The sequence below is a fragment of the Phaenicophaeus curvirostris genome, chromosome 8 (genome assembly GCF_032191515.1).
Source record: "Phaenicophaeus curvirostris isolate KB17595 chromosome 8, BPBGC_Pcur_1.0, whole genome shotgun sequence".
Classification (NCBI taxonomy): Eukaryota; Metazoa; Chordata; class Aves; order Cuculiformes; family Cuculidae; genus Phaenicophaeus; species Phaenicophaeus curvirostris.
Window position 1 is genome coordinate 40156631 of NC_091399.1, and position 18769 is coordinate 40175399.

Here is an 18769-nt window from a genome sequence, read left to right on the forward strand (position 1 = left end):
TAACCCGTCCTATCCTGAGGCTTTAACTCCATTTGAAAACAGTGCTTTTTACTGCAATCTGATGCTGTTACTGTTATGTTCTTGTAAACTGATCTAAGTACTCAAGTTTCAGAGGAAGAAGTCGTTTCAAGCAAATACTTGTGCTTGTGACACCTGTGATTTGTATATAAAGCATTATCGCTGAGTGACTCCCGTGCTGAAGTGCCTGCCCGATGCTGTTTGTGAGCAGGACTCTAATGCCAGGAACAGCAACTTGAAGTGATTTTGTGGTACGGATGACAAATGTTATGGTGAGAGAAGACCATCAGTTACTGGAGGGAATGAACACAGCTGCCTCGCTAGAAACAGTTGAATGCAAAGTAAATGAGACTGTACTTTTAAATGTTCCAATATTTAGCAAAAGCAATTATGAAAGTTGGGCTGTAAATACCCTTTTGTTAACTATGGCTAAGCCCACTTAGAAGTGGTAAAGATTTGCCAGTTTTAGGAATCTTATTGCTTCTCAGTAAGTTTCTTTTCTGCCATGAACCCCAGAATTACCTTTCCAAAGGCTCCGTGCAGCCTTCCTGTCTGCTGGGATCCCTGCAGTCTGCAGTTGAGTAATGCATTTAGGGCATGACAGAATTAGTTGCAGGAGCTGGAGATAAAACACAGCTTGACAAAATTAATCTCAAAAGGAACTTGTGAAAGTCGAGTAAGACTCAGGAGAAGTGTGGTTATCCCCTAGAATTGGGGCTAATAGGGGCAATGGTGCAGGGAGCAAGGTGGTGCTGGCATTTGGCACCTCCCCAGCAAGGCTGCAGGACCCCTGAAACTCCCCTTGGTATCGCCTCTGGAACATTCAGGGGAGGAAAAAAATAAGAAAAACTTTGTTATAACTGTTTGATCATTTAGGCAGTGAGGTAACAGGATTCTCTAATTACACTGAGAATCACACAACTACATATTTTTTCTTGTTGTGGGGTTGTTTTGATTTTTTGTATGAGGTCCCCAACAGTCTGCAATAATTGGAGTTAACAGGTATAAAGCAACAAGATGGCCATAGTTAGGGTCAACTTTCTGGGTTAAGACTGTCAAAAAATGTTCCTGAATTTGATATATAACTTCTAAGAGGAACGTGGGATCACATTGCACTGCAGTTGCTGGCAAACCTTATTTCTGAGAACGTAAATCCTGTACGGGCTGTTACACGCTGTCAAGGTTTGGGCATTATTGTACTGCTTGGACTAATTTTTTAAAAGAAAACAAAAGCAAAAGGAGTTTCCCCAAAATGAAGTAGTTTCACTAAATACCTTTTCCTCCGATGCACAGCCCCACAGCTCTGCCCTTGAAAGCACACTGGCATCCTGGGTTATACATAAAATTAGTATCCCTGCTCCCTCTCCCACCTTGCACAGGTGCAGTCATGACCATACACAGCTGGAAGCAAAGCCTTCTGAGTTCTGAGGCAGGCTGCCTCGGACACAGCAATGGCAACTCTTTGGGCTGGGGTTGAAGTCTGATGCAGTTTCTTCCAATCTCTGCTTTTTCAGTACTAAATTTTTATCTTCCCATACGTGGGGCAAGGTGACAGCACTGTGAAGTGCACGGCAATGGCTCCCGTTCATTAATGACATCTGCAATCCCTTGCAGGATTGCCAACAGATCAGAGCCAGACCTTGCCAGCATCGCTTTGGAGGTAGAAGGTTGTTCTGGCTGCTCCAAGCAAACCCTCTGCAATCCACACACACCCCGATAACGTGTGGCAGAGCCACATCCCCAGGCCTTGAGAGGCTGCTGACTCCAGCTGCTGTGGGGACCCTCGGCTGCTCCCACCCGTGGTCCTGCTGTTGCACAGGCTGTGGGATCCCAGGTTCACTTGTCCCTGTGGTGGCAGATTCTCTCTGCCCATTCCAAGCCCACCAGGACTCAGCACTTGCTGCAAGCCTCCCAGCAAGCAGCTCCTCAGCATTAGAAATGGTCTCCCCCTGGTTCAGTCAGAATTAAACAAGGATTAGTCCACCCAGATACGAAGGCTTCTTGCAATATTTCAAGATCTTATGTACACATTCACCTCACAAGCTGATTTTCTTTCATCTTCAAAAACTTATCACTAGTGCCTCACCCCCTCCACAAGAGGAAAATTGTAGCGACTACTTTTTCTGTTGTTTGTCCAATTTGTGCTTGCAGCCAGCAGCCAAGGGCAGCATCAGCCTCCAAGTACCTCACTTGACACAACCACAATCTTCTTGCATGGATGGAACCGCGTTGTCCTGATCACCTTGCCACACTTCTGCTGAGATCCTTCGAGCCACCAGAAACAGAGTGAAAGCACGTGCACCGAACTGCTCAGGCTGTACATTAGAAACACCACAAGCAACACAAAAGGCTCAAGTTTATTTTTTCTGGCATGCATGCTGCTGGAAACACAGCCCAACAGGTCTTCCAGAATCTATTTAAAACCCCAACTACTTTTCCCTTTAGCTGCCACTTTGTATGTCACTTTTTTTTTTTTTTACGGTGGAATTAAAACATCCCCAAGACACAAGTTTACGTAATGGAAACAATGACAACTCCCTGCTCTGTGAACTTGGAGCTACCGCACCAAATAAACCATTTTCCTTCAGTCAGGGCCTTGTTTTGCAGTGTTAGTGTATTACTAGGGGCATAAAAAGCAGGGCAGGCTCAGGATCCATTGCTGCAAATGTTCACAAATTCACCATTGTTCTGCAAAATACACCTGGAGTAAGGAGTGAATTTTCCAGGGGTGCAATACAGGAATGTGCACATTATTGCACTGGTTTGTGTTTAACAGTTGTTGAGTGCCGATGCTTCACAGCCTGGGAAGAAAGCCTGTTAGGGTACACTTCGGATGACCTTATGCCCGACAGCTAGAACGGAGGCTGGGCACCAGCCACATGGAATGAGATGTAAGGGAGCAAAATCAATGTATGGAGCTGGCTACAAGACTCAAAGGAAAATAACACTTAACGGCCACTGGCCAAGGGAAGCAGAACATGGCAACACACAGGGGGCTGGAGCCTGAAACACAGCAAAGTGCAGGAAAACAACATCAACATTGCTGCCCAGTGCAACGGCCAGAAAGGATCCAGGACACAGTGGCTGAAGCTGGCACAGAGCAGGACCCAACTTCTAGTTTTCTGTTCTTATCTCCACACCAGCAACTGTCCTTCAGCTGGCTGACACGTAGCTTTGTCCTGTTCTGAGACGGGCATCTGTACTGCTGGCAAAGCTCCTGGATTAAAAACCTTCAGCGATAACAACTAGGCTTTTAGAGTTTCTCTGGTCGGTGAAAATCAGAAGGCCTAAACTCAGCATATGGACACAAAACGCCACCACTGAGGACATAGCCAAAGGCTGTACCAAACCAGTCATTTCTGTGATAACTAGCAGACAGAGTAAAAGACAGGGCTTTTAAAAAAAACAACACCCAGAACCTTCTAAGGTTTTGTTCTCTGGCATTGAACCTGTGCACAATTCTGTTTAATTACCTTTTTTCTGGTAAACATCCATGGGAGTGTTACTGCTTAGAACAGAGCAGTATTTCTGTCTCTTACAAAGAGCATTACAATTGTTATTCAGTTTGCTTTAGTCTAGATCATGATATCAGCAAAAATATCAAGACTGTTTTCTATATCATCCTCAGGCTCCAGCTCTTCATGCTGATCCTTGGGAGAGGGGCATACTCTTTGTCTGTGAACTGTCTTCCTCTTCCTTCTACGAACATACACAGAGCGACTCCTCTCCATCCCCTCAGAATGCAAGTCATTTGCACCAGCGGCAGTTTGCAAAGCTGACTCTAAGCTTCTGTAGAATCTAGAAAGAAACAAATTATGTCAGTATTATTTTTGTAGGTTTGCTCAGGATCTGCAAAACTGAACAAACAAATGCTTTTGTAATATCACCAAAATGTGCCAAGAGAAGAAAATTGCTACTGACATTGAGATGTTCTAGCCAACACTGGAAGGATAATCAGAAATACCAGGGCGTGTCCTTGTGCGTGTCCTGCTACTCCACTCTGTAATGCCTGGATGTTAGCAATCAAGTGGTGGAGGCACTCAAGTGCCATGAAGACCCTGTTAACCTTACAGAAACTAGAAACGGTATCAGGTTAAATGTTTAATGACTGACAGCATTAGCAATCAGATGGACTGCTGCTATGAGCAGTCACTGCTAACTTTAACCACTACAGAGATTCCCAGTGGACATATAAAAAGAAACTCCTCTGGTTACGTATACATAGGTGCCTCACCAGTATCTGTGTCCCTCGCACTCTGGCACTTCTGCCTGTTCTCTTCCTCAGCTGGACACAATTGTACTGTGTGTAACTCTCCACCACCCTCAAAAATCCTCAGTTTTGCAAACTATGCAAAGCATTTAGTGGTTTAAAGCATGTATTGCCACCTGAATTCTGCTGAGATGGCCACTGTGTTAGAATAACAAATGCTGTTAACATGAGAAAAGAAACTCAAACCACACTTAATAACAAAGTCTGCAAACTCATGTCGCTTACAGGTTTTTCCTTAAATACTTTATAGCCTTTGGAGCTCAAACAATTAATTGAAATTGTATTTTAGACTTTGTAAGAGCTGTCTAGTTTGTGTTTTGTTTTTTTTTTTTTTATTTAAACAATCTCTCCTGTGCATTTTTCACTTTCAGATTTAGATGTAATGAACAGGACTAGTGGAATCCAACAAACCTGCCAATCCTCCTTATGTTTTCTTCCATTTTCTGATTAGCTACATGTATCAGAAATTCAATATATTCTTCAGAGACCATCAGTTTCCCCTTGTGTCTCAATGGAACTTCTAAGCAATGAGTGCTCCGGACAGCCTAAAAACACACAGAGAAGGATTTCTCTAGAATAAAGTTTTTTATTTTATTAAGGTTGTTTGAATATTATGGGGAATTTACTAAAGGAAAAAAACCACTCTCCCACACAATTGGTTAGTTTGCTGTTAAATGAGGCAGAAAGAATTTGCAGTGCTACAGCATGGCCTGTGAAAGCAGTCAATCACGTTACAGCACAGATCTTGGCTTGTAAAAAAACTGAGGCTACAAGTAATGATGGGATTCTGTTATATTCCTTACAGGTCAGTAGAAAAGTCCTTACCATCATAATTTTTCCTCCTCTGCCAACTGTAATACCAGAGTTCCTGAACCCAGAATCAACAGCCACTGAATGCTGAGGAAAAAAAAAGATACCTTAAACAAGTCTCACACACTTTCACAGCAAGGAATAATTCCCAGTAGGTTGCAATGCAGCTCAGTCTCAGTTTTGCAAAAAACTTATTCCAAACCATCTCCCCAGATTAATACAAGAAAATAGTTACAGTAAAATGTTTTTAAGATCAAACCCATGTAGTGTCACAAATAGTGGGCAGTTTTAAGAGAGCTCCAGTCAATCCTGACTGTCCAATCTAAACCCGTCACTGCAGATGGGACATGACCATCTCTCTGGGCACGGCACTGCATTATCTGGTAGCCATGCACTCAGTCATGCTACTCTTGTACAGCTAGAAGGGCAGCAATGCTATAAAAGCAGCTAATCAGCTCTCTTCTAGATCAATGAAGGAACAAACGCATCATGCATTACTCTCTGGAGTCAGGCTAGAAAAGCAGAAGGCAAAGGTACTATTCAATGAGCTGCAACACAGGAGCCAAATGGCCTGGCTGGCAGCAAAATGCTGTCTACAAACACCGTCACTTTCAGCCCATGAAAGCAACCTGAGATCGCTGGAAAAGCTTTTTAGCAGGCAATCTGCTTCAGCTTGCAAACCAAGCTGCAGTTGAGTAATTTTGATTTTAAAATGGAAAGCAAAATCTCTACTCACTTTAAAGCTGTGTTTTCTTCATTAGCTTACCTTTAATACCTTGGTTATTAAACATATAGCACATCTGGGACTATTCTAAAGTGCTAGAGCTTGCTCAGGAGCCAACACTTTTTCCTTTGCAGCACAGAATATAAGAGAACAATATTGTGATACTGTTACTCAATGTAATTTTACCAGAAGCTGTGCATCCTGCATCTCTTGACACTGCACGTGAAGAACAAATGGTTCAAACTTGAGCACAACATCACCAGTAGCTTTCTCAAGTGCTGCCATCTGGAAAAAACACCAAAATATTTATATTAACACTGGAGATGGGCTACAAAAGAAAGAAAAAACAAAAACAAAAAGAAAGAAAAAAAGTACCTAGTCCATGTGTGAAACAAGCATTAAAATGCAGCCCATGAACTCCAAGGAATCACGTTCAGCTGCTTTTAATTTTTCATTGCTTGTAATACACAGAAATCTCATGGATTTCCATGATTCAGTTTGCTAAGCTTGAGGTTTGATAGCAATTCATAGCAAGAGAGACTTTAAAGATGTACGCTTCTCTGTTTGTGTCTTCCTACATGCAAACAAATAGATTCAGTCAGACAGCACAGACTGAGGGCTGTGTTGCTGCAACCATGTGAAACCCAAGCACAACTATTCAGTTACTTAAAGCTGTTCTTTAAAATAAAAGACATTTACTTCTGAAGCACATTCCTCAACTTTAGAAACTCTTCTCAGGTTCAGCAGATTAAATTTGTGGCCTAACAGACTTGATCACGTTTGAATCCTAGTTTAAAGAATAACACCTACAAAGGTAAAAAAGTCAAAGTTGAAATTAGATGCATAAATACACAAGACAAGGAAAGAAAAAAAAGAGGGAAGGAACTTCATAATTGTAAAATGCAAGACATCACCTTCAGACCCCCTGAGCTGTGCCAGAAGACTGAGACACTAATGGCAATTTTTCCTGGATTTGCAAGCGTGGAGAAAGCTGTATGATATTCCACAGGGCTTATCAGTACAATTTCCCTACTCTTCTATGCTATCTTTTTTGCAGAGTGGCTCTAAGGGCTGATAGTACTTTTTTCCATTCAGGAAAGTTGCTCTGAGGCAGTTATATGACTTATTTCATTTTATGATTATTTAACCATAAGCACCATTCCCCCCCGTTTGCCTTCACTTGCTCAATTTACAGCACTAAGAAATGTGCTGCGTTAACTGGAGAGATGTCAGCTGTTACCCTTTCCTTTGCTGTCTTGTCCAGCCCTCCTCATCTTTCTTGTAAAATGAAAATATTCAATAAAATAATCAGATTCATATGCTTTTTTAAGACATGATGGCATAAAAGAAAACTGCTGAAGTAGCACTCTCCACTTTCCTTCAAAAATTGAAAACTACTTAAATGTGTTTGTGTAGAATCTCCTCTGTAAATGTTCTTATTTTAAGTTGGAAGCCGGTCTTTCTGAACAGCTAAGTTAGTAATTCCTATGTCTCTGGAACGCTGCTTTTCCAGAAAGCATCATCTCAATGCTGCCTGATACAGAACTTCCACCAGTGAAATGCGTGGTTTGATACAGCAATTGTCACTGTGGTGTCAGTGAGGAATACATTTTTTGTATTTCACCCTGTGGCACCTGCTAATGACTCTTATGCCACTGCCCAAAGACCAGCAAGCATTCGACAGAAACTGAGCTTATTTCACTTCTGGACAGGACAGCTTTCATTTTGAACAGAGCCACAGCTTTGCAAAACCAAGACTCACTTCATCCGAGATTTTCAGAAATCATTTTCTGAAAGTCAGTGTTCTGTGACAGAAGCAACACCTATTCCTGACTTCTTGAGAAGCTATTGAGACGTGGGGATTATGTGACTTCTGACCATACAAAATCAGTCACATTTCATATTGGCTGCATTTACAACTACGCAGCGAACTTGGTCTTAAGCTTAAAAGCATTCTCCTAAAAACAGGTCTTCAGAATCTGTTAAGTAGAGCAACTAAAGGACAGTTTATTTTTAAATTAGAGTGCTGATTCATCTCAGTAACAGTCATAAAACCACCTGAACATTTCTTTCCATTTACATGCCATTTTTTCCATGACATTAGGAATCCTGCATTACATAAATACAGAAGTTGTACCATAATGTCCTCTTACCACATCGTCTTTGTTACACATTTCATGTGTTACCATGAGCCAGGTGCAGATTTTCTTCTGGATCTCAGACCTGTTTACATCCTGGAGACAGAGAGAAAGAATTAAAGTGGCACTACAGATACATGATCTTTGATTTTGTGTAAAGAAAAGAGTCCTTCATCATAAATAATGTTGCTTTTAAAAAAGCGTGTTTTCTCAAGGTACGAAAATATATTCATATAGGAGTAGTTTAAAACGGATTTATCCATGCTCCTCATGGAAGAACGGAATGTAATCCAGAGGGACCTGGACAGGCTGGAGAAATAGGCCTGGGGAAACCTCATCAGGTTCAACAAGGCCAAGGTCCTACACCTGGGTCAGGGTTATCTCCAGTTTCAATACAGGATGGAGGACAACGTGATTGAGAGCAGCCCTGCAGAGAAGGACCTGGGGGTGCTGGTTGATGAGAAGCTCGACATAAGCCAGCAATGTGCACTCACAGCCCAGAAGGCCAACCGTGTCCTGGGCTGCATCAAAAGAAGCGTGGCCAGCAGGGCGAGTGAAGTGATTCTGCCCCTCTATTCCTCTCTCGTGAGACCCCACCTGGAGTATTGTGTCCAGTTTCAGAATCCTCAACATAAGAAGACTATGGAGCTGTTGGAACGGGTCCAGAAGAGGGCTACAAACATGATCAGAGGGCTGGAGCACCTCTGCTATGAGGACAGCCTGAGAGACTTGTTGTTGTTCAGCCTAGGAGAAGGCTCTGAAAAGACCTTCTAGCGACCTTACGGTACCTGAAAGGAGCTACAAGAAAGCTGGAGTGGGACTGTTCACAAAAGTTTGTGGTGACAGGACTAGCTGCAGTGGATATAAACTGGAGAGAGGCAGATTTAGGCTAGACATAAGGAGAAATTTCTTCCCAATGAGGATGGTGAGGCACTGGCACAGGCTGCCCAGGGAAGCTGTGGCTGCCCCATCCCTGGAGGTGTTCCAGGCCAGGTTGGATGGGCCTGATCTAGTGGGAGGCGTCCCTGCCCATGGCAGGGGGGTTGGAACGAGATGATCTTTAAGGTCCCTTCCAACCCAGACTATTCTGTGATTCTACTCTCAGTCAGATAAAGCGTTGAGAGCACGGTCTCGCACTGGAAGGATTTAAGTCTCAGCAATTAATATGAGAACCTGGAGCAGAGACACCCAGCAGGACCCCGGGACCCCCGGCACCCCCAGCCCGTCGCGGCGGGACTCACGGCGGCGCCGCCCTGCAGCAGGACGAGGCGGCCCGAGCAGGAGCTGGCGGTGCAGAACGGGTCCCGGGCGTTGAGCAGCCGCAGCACGGGGGCGGCGCGCTCGTCCAGGCGGCCCTTCCTGCTGCCGTCCGCCCGCGCCAGCCGCTGCGCCTTCCGCCGCGCGAAGGCCGCCATGAGGGGCCGGGCCCGGCCGACGGCAGCCTGCGCGGGACAAACCTTCGCGGGGGCGGCCGCGGGGCGGGGCGCGGGGCGGGGCGCGGGGATCCCGTCACCGCCCCCCTCGCCGGCCCGGGCCCGCTTCGCGCCGCGGGCAGTAGCGCCGCGGAGGTAGGCGGCGCGCGCGGGGCTGCCCGTGCCGGCTGTCCCCGAGCTCGGGGCCCGGCTCCGCAGGCCCAGGCGGACACGGCCGCGGGGCTCCGGCTCGGGCCGGCCCTGCCGGCGGGAGGGGGGCCCGGGGCTCCGGCGGCGGCGGCGGGCGGGGCGGGGCCTGGCGGTGATGGGCGCGGCGGGGCGGGGTCTCCCTGAGGGCCGTACTCGGGGGCGAGGCCTGGCGGCGGAGGTCGCGCTGTGCCCGGGTTGTTGTTTCGTTGCGGAGCGGCTCCGCGCCGCGTTTCCCCGTCGAGCGTCCCGGGAGCCGGGTCGGGCCCCTCTCATCCGGCCCCGCCTCTGCTTCCCACGGAGGACGGGGCCACCTTCCCGCCCGCCGTGGGCCCGGCTGCCGGTGGCTGCTCTGAGGCGAGGGAGGCCCCGACTCCCGCCGTGTCCTCGGGGCGCGGGGAGGCCGAGTTCCACCCCTACCGCGAGTCGGGGCGATCTGCGGATGAGGGATGATGTGACTGAGGGCTGCCCTGCAGAGAAGGACTCGCTGTGCTGGTCTGTGAGAAGCTCGACACGAGCCGGCGATGTGCGCTCGCAGCCCGGAAGGCCAACCGTGCCCCGGGCTGCATCAGAAGAAGCTTGGCCAGCAGGGCGAAGGAGGAGATTCTGCCCCTCTATTCCTGTCTCATGTGAGACCCCTCCTGGTGCATTATGTCCGGTTCTGGAATCCCAAACGTAAGAAGGATGTGGAGCTGTTGGAACAGGTCTAGAAGAGGGCTACAACGATGATCAGAGGGCTGGAGCACCTCCCGTACAAGGACAGGCTGAGAGAATTGGGGTTGTTCAGCCTGGAGAAGAGAAGGCTCCAGGTAGACCTTATAGCGACCTTCCTGTACCTGAAGGGGGTGTACAAGAAAGTTGGAGAGGGACATTTTACAAAGGCATGTAGCGACAGGATGAGGGGAAATGTCTTTAAATTGAAGTAGAGAAGATGTAGACTAGACATTAGGAAGACATTCTTCCCAATGAGGATGGTGAGGCACTGGCACAGGTTGCCCAGGGAAGCTGTGGATGCCCCATCCCTGGAAGCGTTCAAGGCCACGTTGGACAGGGCCTTGAGCAGCCTGATCTGGTGGAAGGAGTTCCCCGCCATGGCAGGGGAGTTGGAACTGGATGGTATTTAAAGTCTGTTCCAAAGCAGACCATTCTATGATGTTATGATCCCGAGGGGCAGAGCTCTCTGTACGGGCTGTGCTGCTGCTGCTTTCCCTGCTTCCCCCACTCTCAGGCCCTGGGCCCTGCCCCATTCCGCAACTGGTTTGTGCCGATGAGTCTGGGGTTCCCCAGGTGCTTGGAGCCACTGGGATGATGTCTGCCTGCCTGCAGCCACTCCAGCCAGTAGCGGGCTGCTTCCAGTCCTCTGAAGGTGGCCTCATACTAGGTTCATCACCGGGCTGCAGAATAGTTTATTAAAACTTATGGGTCCATTTTTTTTCTGAGCAGAATAGAAGCTGCTTTTTGGTTTGTTATCACAACATATAAAAGTGACCTGTACTGCAGAAATTGCTTGGCAGAGTGGATTTTTGCCACGTCCTAAGGGAAATCTTAGTAGTGTACATCCCTGTGACCAGTGCTCTTTCTGGCTTGAACAGACAACCAAAACTACGCAGGCTTCTTACAGACTAGAGTTAGGAAAAAAATAATGTTGAAGTCAGGTCCTTGTGAAAGCTGTAATCAGCTTTGGGAAAAGCCTGCCTCTGTCTGCAGCCCTGAAGTTCCATAACTGGAGCTGGCCAGCAGTGGGATCTCCTGATACCTATAAGGTTCCTATGTGCCTCTGCTGTTCCGTGATTTTTTGCTAGGTCACAAGTAAAGTGCTTCTCTCTGAGTGGATCAGCTTCCTGACAGACCTGTGTGTAACTGTCCTGTGGTGGGAGTACCGTGCTCATGGTGGTTTGTTGGAGCCCATCAGGAATGAGTGTGGTTGGAGCAGTTGCACCTCCCTGTGTTGATAAGCTTTCCTTGTGTCCAGCAGTGCCTGTGAGCTGTGAGCTGCAGCACAGGGCTGTCACATACAGATGCAGTTGTGGAATTAAGGACTGGAATCTTAAATGTCTGCATTTCAGTCTTTCCTGGCTTGTTTTAATGTTCTAGGGGTACCTTTGTTTGTGATAGCTGATTAATAGACTTTTTTTGCCTTTTTTACCTGGAGGTTTGACAGCCTGCAGGAGCGGTGACTGGAATGTCACTTGGTTAGACAACCCTGTTGGCCTGTGTGTAGCAGGCTTTTTTTTTGCCAGAGTGTAGCAGTAAATTGTAGCAGTTTTCCCCCCAAAGTGCTGTATATCTGTACAGATGTGACAGCTCCTGTTCACAGGAGCTGCTGTAGAAACATTTCTATGGGAAAATTATTTGCATGTGGTTCTCTTAATACCCATAAAGCCCTGCAAGTGGTGGGGTAAATGTTCTGCGTTTTGCAAGTTTTGGGAAAAAAGCCCAAACCAACTCTCCTTCCCCCAGTTTAAATAAAGAGTGAAGCTCTGTTTAATCTGTTGCTTGGCAGGTGGTTGTTTGATTTCTTTATTTTGAAAATGCAAAATAAATTATGATGGCAATACCATATTTTTTTTCCCTGCAGATATTCTGATAACTATGGCAGCCACAAGAAATCTGATGAGAGCTGTCAGAGTTTTTGAATTTGGTGGCCCTGAAGTGCTTAAAATCCAGTCAGACGTCGTAATTCCTGTTCCAAAAGAAAATCAGGTATATATGAGTTCTGTGAACAGAAATAATGGCATTGAATGATAATAGGCTACTCAGAACAGAATGAAGAATACAAACCAAAACTTTTCATCTTGAATATGTAGTTTTTGATCAGTATATTCGTTCTGGGACTTATGCTAGAAAACCAACTTTACCCTACACTCCAGGCTCAGATGTGGCTGGTGTAATTGAAGGGGTTGGAGAACATGTTACTGCATTCAAGGTAGGTGTAGAAAATACATTGAGTTTTAATTCATGATTGTTTATGGGTTCATCTTTGTGTGGTTGCTCTGCTGCTAATCCTGTTTCTATTGCTTTGCTGGCTTTTTTCACCTTTGCCAGCTAGTGGCAGCACACAGTGGGGTCACCCTGACAGTCCAGAGTGAGAGCTGATGCAATGCGTGTGTGTGCCCCAGACAGACATCCCAAAAATGCCGAGTGGCCAAGCTCGTGCATTTGCATGCTCGAGCTGCTTGGGAAACCATTGCACTACCCTGCAGCAGTTACTACCCGGTGTCCGCAGACCGGACCCACCCCATCCACATGCTGGATGTTTATGGAGGTCACCATGCTGGCAGCAGAAGACTCAGAGCTGTGTATCTGTGCCTTCTGTGGGCCCTGGCATTGCTCTGCCAGTGGCCAAGGGCCAGGCTGGGTGCTGTCTTGGCCCCACAGCTGGTGTTGTGCCACGGCGCTGGGCATACATAGGTGACGTGCTGCCCGCTGTGCATGTCCACATCGCCTGTGGGATTTTGGCTTGAGCCGGCCCTTCTGCAGAACAGTGGCAATATTGAGGTGTTGTAAGGTTTATTAAGAGAATATCTCTTTTCCACGTTTAAGCAAAAATAATTGAGAAATGTTTATTTTGTGTTTGTGAAAACTTTTTAGGTTTTGCATTTGGAATCTGTGTTTGGAATTCTCTAGTGTTCAGGTTCATTAAGGTCAATATTAATGAGACAGTAGGTTTGTGTGTTACCCTCTAGAGCCGGGGTTCTAATTATGACACTTTAGGTGTATGAAATGATATGGTTTGTATTGCATGGATTGTATGTATTAGCATTATAAAAATCCTCTCTGTGACAAATATAATCGGTTAGTTTTAATAGGAGAGCTGTTAGAAATCAGCTAAACATCTGTGAACTGGTTCTTAAACTATATTAAAGAAAATATAAGCGAGATGATTAATGTCTCTATTTTTTTTCCCTCCTTTCTAGAAAGGTGACAGGATTTTTACCATTGGTACGATCTCTGGAGGATATGCAGATTATGCAGTTGCTGCAGCTAATAAAGTGTTTCCTTTGTCGGATAAACTGGACTTTAAACAAGGAGCAGCAGTTGCAATACCCTACTTCACTGCTTATCGTGCTCTTTTCCAAAAGTAAGGTGTCAAATCTAAGTTTATCCATTTTGCTTATGAATATTTAAAAAATTGAAGCCCGCTTTTTCATTGTCCTCTAAAAGGAGAGGAGATCAATGAGTGGAAATGTTTAAAACTCTTAAGTTAAATTTGTTATGCTGATGGCATTGTCATATCATTGTCACCTAGAAGCTAGCAACTGTGTTCTCCTGTTACACATTTCTTCTCAAGAGAACAGGCCTGGAAAGGCTTCTCCGGTAAGATTCTTGTAATAAAATGTATAACTCTCTCTCAGTGCTAATTGTTACTTCAGCCAGTGAAGAACAGGAATAGTTCTAATTTCTTCTAATTTCTTCTTCCAATTTCTCTTCTTCCTGAGCCTCTGTGCCAGAGAGGCTTCATGTACAGCCCTGTCTGTGCCATAGGGCAGGGTAATGAGTTAAAGCCAGGCTTCATGTCAGCTAGGTGAGAGCTTAGGTCTGGACATCTGGTTTAGTTTGATGGAACAAATTGTTAGAACCAGCATGGTTTACTTTTATGTTCTGTAACAGGTGAAAATCTTTAAGTTCAGTACCAGACCATGACTTGCTGCTAGGTGCACAACATAACTGTGCAGTACGTAAATTTGTAAGTGATATAGTTTATTTTGCCTCCTTGTTTTCCCAAAGAAGCTGATTGTACCTGTTTAGCCATAACATGAATTGGAAATCATACTGTGTGAAAGATGAGATTTGACGTTGGTTTATACAATCTGATGCGTAACGGCTGTGTACTGCAATCTTCATGCCAATATTTTCTGTTTTCCACTCAGAGGGCATGCCAAAGCAGGAGAGAGCGTGCTAGTGCATGGAGCCAGTGAGGGGGTAAGTATTTGGAGAAGGCAGCTTGTAAGAAATGCTGCTTTCTGTCTTTGCATCTGCTTTTGTCTGTGGTATGATTTATGGTCACATTTATATCAATTAGTGGATTAACAAAATTAGGTTTCTGTTTCAGATGATTTAGATGCTTTTTTTTTCTGGAGCGTGTCCAGAGAAGGGCGACAAAGATGATGAAGGGGCTGGAGAACAAGCCTTACGAGGAGCAGCTGAGGGAACTGGGGTCGTTTAGCTTGGAGAAGAGAAGGCTGAGGGGAGACCTCTGTAACTACCTGAAAAGAGGTTGTGGAGAGGAGGGAGCTGGCCTCCCAAGTGACAGGGGACGGGACAAGGGGCTGTGGCCTCAAGCTCCACCAGGGGAGGTTCAGGCTGGACGTCAGAAAAAAATTTTTCGTGGAAAGGGTCATTGGGCACGGGAACAGGCTGCCCAGGGAGGTGGTTGAGTCACCATCCTTGGAGCATGCGTTTCGGAACATATCCTGTAACTGTGGCTGCTGTGGGAGCTGCTGAATCGGTAGCCTCCGGGAGCTGACCAGCTGGGACTGAATCCTGGGCAGGCAGTGTCTGTGTTCCCCCATCTTGGTCTCCCATGCTGTTGCCATGACACAGAGCAATGCCAAGAGATGGCATTGCTGTGCCTGGATGACCATTGGCTCCAGCACCAGGTTTTTGTGGAGGCATCCAACACCTCCAGACGTCCTCTGGAGTGCAGAGCTGGTACGAGACCCAGAGAATTTGGTTTCTAAAGGAACAATTTATCTGGTTGTGCAAGGTTCATAATGTTAACAAAATTTCTGCTTGCAGGTTTTCTTTGCAGTATGTAGTGCTGGTATCAATAGCAGATGATTCTGTGAAGGCAAGAATTTCCTTGGCTTTGTATCAAGTATCTATGGCCCAGCTTTAACAAACAGACTGCATTCTACGTGGATTTATATTAAATGCTGATATCTCTTCAAAAACCCCACAAAGTTTTACCACATCTCTGTAAATATCTTTTCTTTATTAGACTGATTCTAAGGTGCAAATAACTTATGGCTAAAAAAATGTTTCCAGGCTAACTTTTTAAATTGGTAAGTTCCAATTTGCAGGTGAAATATATGAAATCGATGCTAAGAAAGAAAGAGAAAAAAGACTTAATTACTTAATTTTTCCTTTTTGTGTTTTTTTTTTTTTTTTCCTTTTCTTCCCTCCCCCTTCATCCCCTCAGGTTGGAATAGCGACATGTCAGATTGCCAGAGCTTGTGGTTTAAAGGTTTTGGGTACAGCAGGAACTGAGGAGGGCATGAACATAGTCCTGAGAAATGGTGCTCACCAAGTATTTAATCACAGAGAAGCAAATTACATTGATAAAATTAAGGTAAGCATGTATCAGGGCTAGGTGATTCTTGTTACTAACAGAATGAGCAGTCATTTGCAGAAGTTTTTTTTTAAGTAGATTTATGTGGGAGCAATAGCGTACTGTCTTTGTCATTTCTACACAAGATAAAACTTTCCCAGGCTAGAAGAGCTGAGCTTTCTTCACTGGCGATGGAATTTAGAAACTCTTGCATTCCAGCAATTTCCAATATGGTAGCATATTACAATTCATCAGATCAAAATACTCTAAAATTAAATTTATTACCTGTCAGTCTTAGTACAAAGGCTGTATTTAAAATGTAATCAATAAACTGTAAAATGTGTGTTATTTATAGGATATGAAATAAACGGTAGTACCCAAGCACTAATTGGACTGATAATAAGGTATTATATCCTGTATAGGAATACACAAAGATGGAAGGAGTTGATATAATAATAGAAATGCTCTCTAACATCAATCTTGCTGCTGACTTACAATTGCTGTCCTGTGGAGGAAGGGTGATGGTAAGTGGTTTTGTCACTTACTTTGTGCACGTAACACCGCAGTTGAATAGTTACGAATGGAACTCGATCGTAACTTATTTGTAACAGGTTGTGGGCTGTAGAGGTCCCATCGAGATAAATCCCAGAGACACGATGACTAAGGAATCTAGTATAATTGGAGTCAGTCTGTTTCTTGCAACTGAGGCAGGAACATTTTCATTTTAAAGCATGTTTTGTTGGCATATTCCAACACTTCTCTGTTTTCAGTTAAAACCTATTGTAGGGATCATTTCACCGTAAATAACTTGTTGGTTCATTCCTTTACATTTTTATCTAATCTCAGAACATCATAAAATATTTTTGGGTTGTGAAATTTGGTTTAACTTTTGCATAAACAGTAAATACATTTCTAGAATGTAAAGGCCCTGCGGTGGTAAATGCTGTCTTTATTACATGCCGGAGGAGATGCATGAATGTGCAGCGGCACTTCTTGATGGCATAGAAGCTGGCTGGCTGAACCCAATTGTGGGCCCAGAATATCCACTGGAGCAAGTAGCTAAGGCTCATGAAGACATTATTCATGGCAGTGGTGCACGAGGAAAGATGGTGCTCCTTCTGTGAAGCCTTTTCCCATTTATTTTGTAGCTGTTCTAACTGCATCTTTGCTTACATGATTAATTGGATGTATGGTATAAAACTTACTTCTAATCAGGTTTAGCAGTAACAGCAAATGCTGATTTACATTAATTATATCAATCAATTACCGATCGGTTTTCTTTTTGTAATAAGCAGAGTTGTGTATACTTTAAAGTAATTTTTGTAGCTCTTTTGGCTGATGTGGAAATAATAAATTTTCTCTGGTGATGTGGCCTTGTGGTACAAGGGAAGCGAATACCTCAGGCAGGATTGGATCTCTTGCTCTCTGAGAAGTTACAATGAAGCTGCTGTGGGCAGTGCAAAATGATTTTTAACAGATACACATATGTCTAGAACTAGCTATACAGATATAACTAGGACTTCGTTAATTTTTTAACCGTAATTAGTCTTATTCCATTTTTGTCACATAATTTACTTGGAATAAAAGCTTTTACTGTCAAAACAATTCACTTTTGAGCTCATGGCCAAAGAATCTGTCAAATGAGAACTACTAGGACGCAGAGGCATTTTTGTTTTGCTACGTTTGACTTAGTATCTGAATTGCAAATGTCACAGATAATTCAGAGGGACTGTAACTCTGAAGTTACTTGCTGTTATTGTATTTGCTACTCTGTAGCTGATGATATTGGGAGAAACAGCTAATTCCTTGATGGTAAGTAGCTGGGTAGCGAGGATTTAAATTCTTCCTGCAAACTTTATTAAATTTAAAGTCACCTGAATCTGTGGCTAAAGTGAGGAGAAGAGAAAGGCTGAACAGCTTTCATTGGTGCTGAGAATTGTGTTAGTTCATAAATGAATGTGGATACATTGTTGTCCATATCCAAATACAATGCAGTTAAGGAAGAACAATTTCTTTGTGTTGACAGTTTTTACACTCAAAATGTTTGGTATTACAGGCACTTCCTTTTAATGATCCAATTCTCTAATGAGTCATGAAGTCATCACTTGCAGATGAGTTTTCTCAACTTCAAGGAGAACTTCTGTTCCTCTGAGGAAAAGTGAGTCCTTACTGACCATAAATTTCAATATAGAGGCATTTTTGTCTGCGAAACTTGTTTTTTAACGTTTGGTTTAGATTTGTTTACTGTCATACTATCACAAATCAGCACATGTTCTCTCAATCCAAGTGTAGTTTCCTCAGGCATTGCACTACCTTCTTTGAAGCTGTGATTTTATTTTTTTTTTCTGAGACGGCATTAATTTCTACTGATGTTTTGCTTAATCCCAACTAAGAAAATAATTGGCAAAATCTTTTGAAATGTCTGGATTTCTCCCCTAGGTTTGTCATCCCCTGTTAAAATATTAAGGTGAGAGAAGAGTATTTTACAGGGAGGCTTACGGAACTAATTCAGTTAGTATTGGTGGTGAAAGAGCAAGGTCTCAGTGTCAAAGAGGAAAGGAATGTTCTTCTAATGGAAGTTAAGTCATGTAAGGAAGACATTGTCCAGCACCAAGCTTGTCCCTGTGGAAGTGCATCTCTGGTGTTTTGCATTAACCTCTCAGTAGAGAGGAGAGCGCTCCAAGTCACCGATTCAGACTTGCAATATCAGCCTTTTTCAGGTATGAAAGCGTCTCTTTTAATGCCATGTTTGGGATTGCTACTCAAGTGATAATTTAAACTTACAGGTGAGTAAATTTTCTAACATAGCATAAATATACGCACCTCTAAAAAGCTCTACCTATTTTTCCCAGCAGGAATTAAGAAAGTGTTTGAATTTCTGATGGGGGGGGATAATACTAAGATATTATAGCTATTAAA

The 18769-nt window shown here is 44.3% G+C and overlaps 2 protein-coding genes and 1 long non-coding RNA gene across 5 annotated transcripts in view; 2 read left to right on the forward strand and 1 right to left on the reverse strand.

Moving 5' to 3' along the window:
• Positions 1–2357: 2357 nt before the first annotated feature.
• Positions 2358–9391, reverse strand: LOC138723112 (tRNA wybutosine-synthesizing protein 3 homolog). The gene is made up of 6 exons (XM_069862000.1): positions 9202–9391; positions 7976–8056; positions 6009–6107; positions 5114–5185; positions 4700–4833; positions 2358–3816 (listed from the first exon to the last, which is right to left on the reverse strand). Exons 1-6 carry the CDS (start codon positions 9373–9375, stop codon positions 3594–3596), a joined length of 783 nt encoding a protein of 260 aa, XP_069718101.1. The 5' UTR covers positions 9376–9391; the 3' UTR covers positions 2358–3593.
• Positions 9392–13504: 4113 nt separating this feature from the next.
• LOC138723397 (uncharacterized) lies at positions 13505–16580 on the forward strand. The gene is made up of 4 exons (XR_011337860.1): positions 13505–13660; positions 14451–15871; positions 16273–16374; positions 16462–16580. It is a non-coding gene; the product is annotated as an uncharacterized lncRNA (long non-coding RNA).
• A 1331-nt stretch (positions 16581–17911) lies between these two features.
• LOC138723113 (glutamate-rich protein 3-like) overlaps positions 17912–18769 on the forward strand; it is a 36567-nt gene continuing 35709 nt past the window's right edge. For all 3 annotated transcript variants that reach the window (XM_069862002.1, XM_069862001.1, XM_069862003.1), the window contains exon 1: positions 17912–18008. In XM_069862002.1, the coding sequence (XP_069718103.1) occupies positions 17962–18008 (47 nt within the window). In that variant the 5' untranslated portion in view covers positions 17912–17961. The remainder of the gene's footprint in view (positions 18009–18769) is intronic.

Bases quoted from the DNA above. Each gene is read 5' to 3' on its own strand.
- LOC138723112 (XM_069862000.1), bottom strand. From the start codon at position 9,375: ATGGCGGCCTTCGCGCGGCGGAAGGCGCAGCGGCTGGCGCGGGCGGAC. The intron at 5,186-6,008 runs GTAAAATTACAT...TTTTTTCCTCAG, and splicing joins TGCAGGATGCACAGCTTCTG to CATTCAGTGGCTGTTGATTC. The intron at 3,817-4,699 runs GTTTGTTGGATT...GTTTCTTTCTAG, and splicing joins AACATAAGGAGGATTGGCAG to ATTCTACAGAAGCTTAGAGT.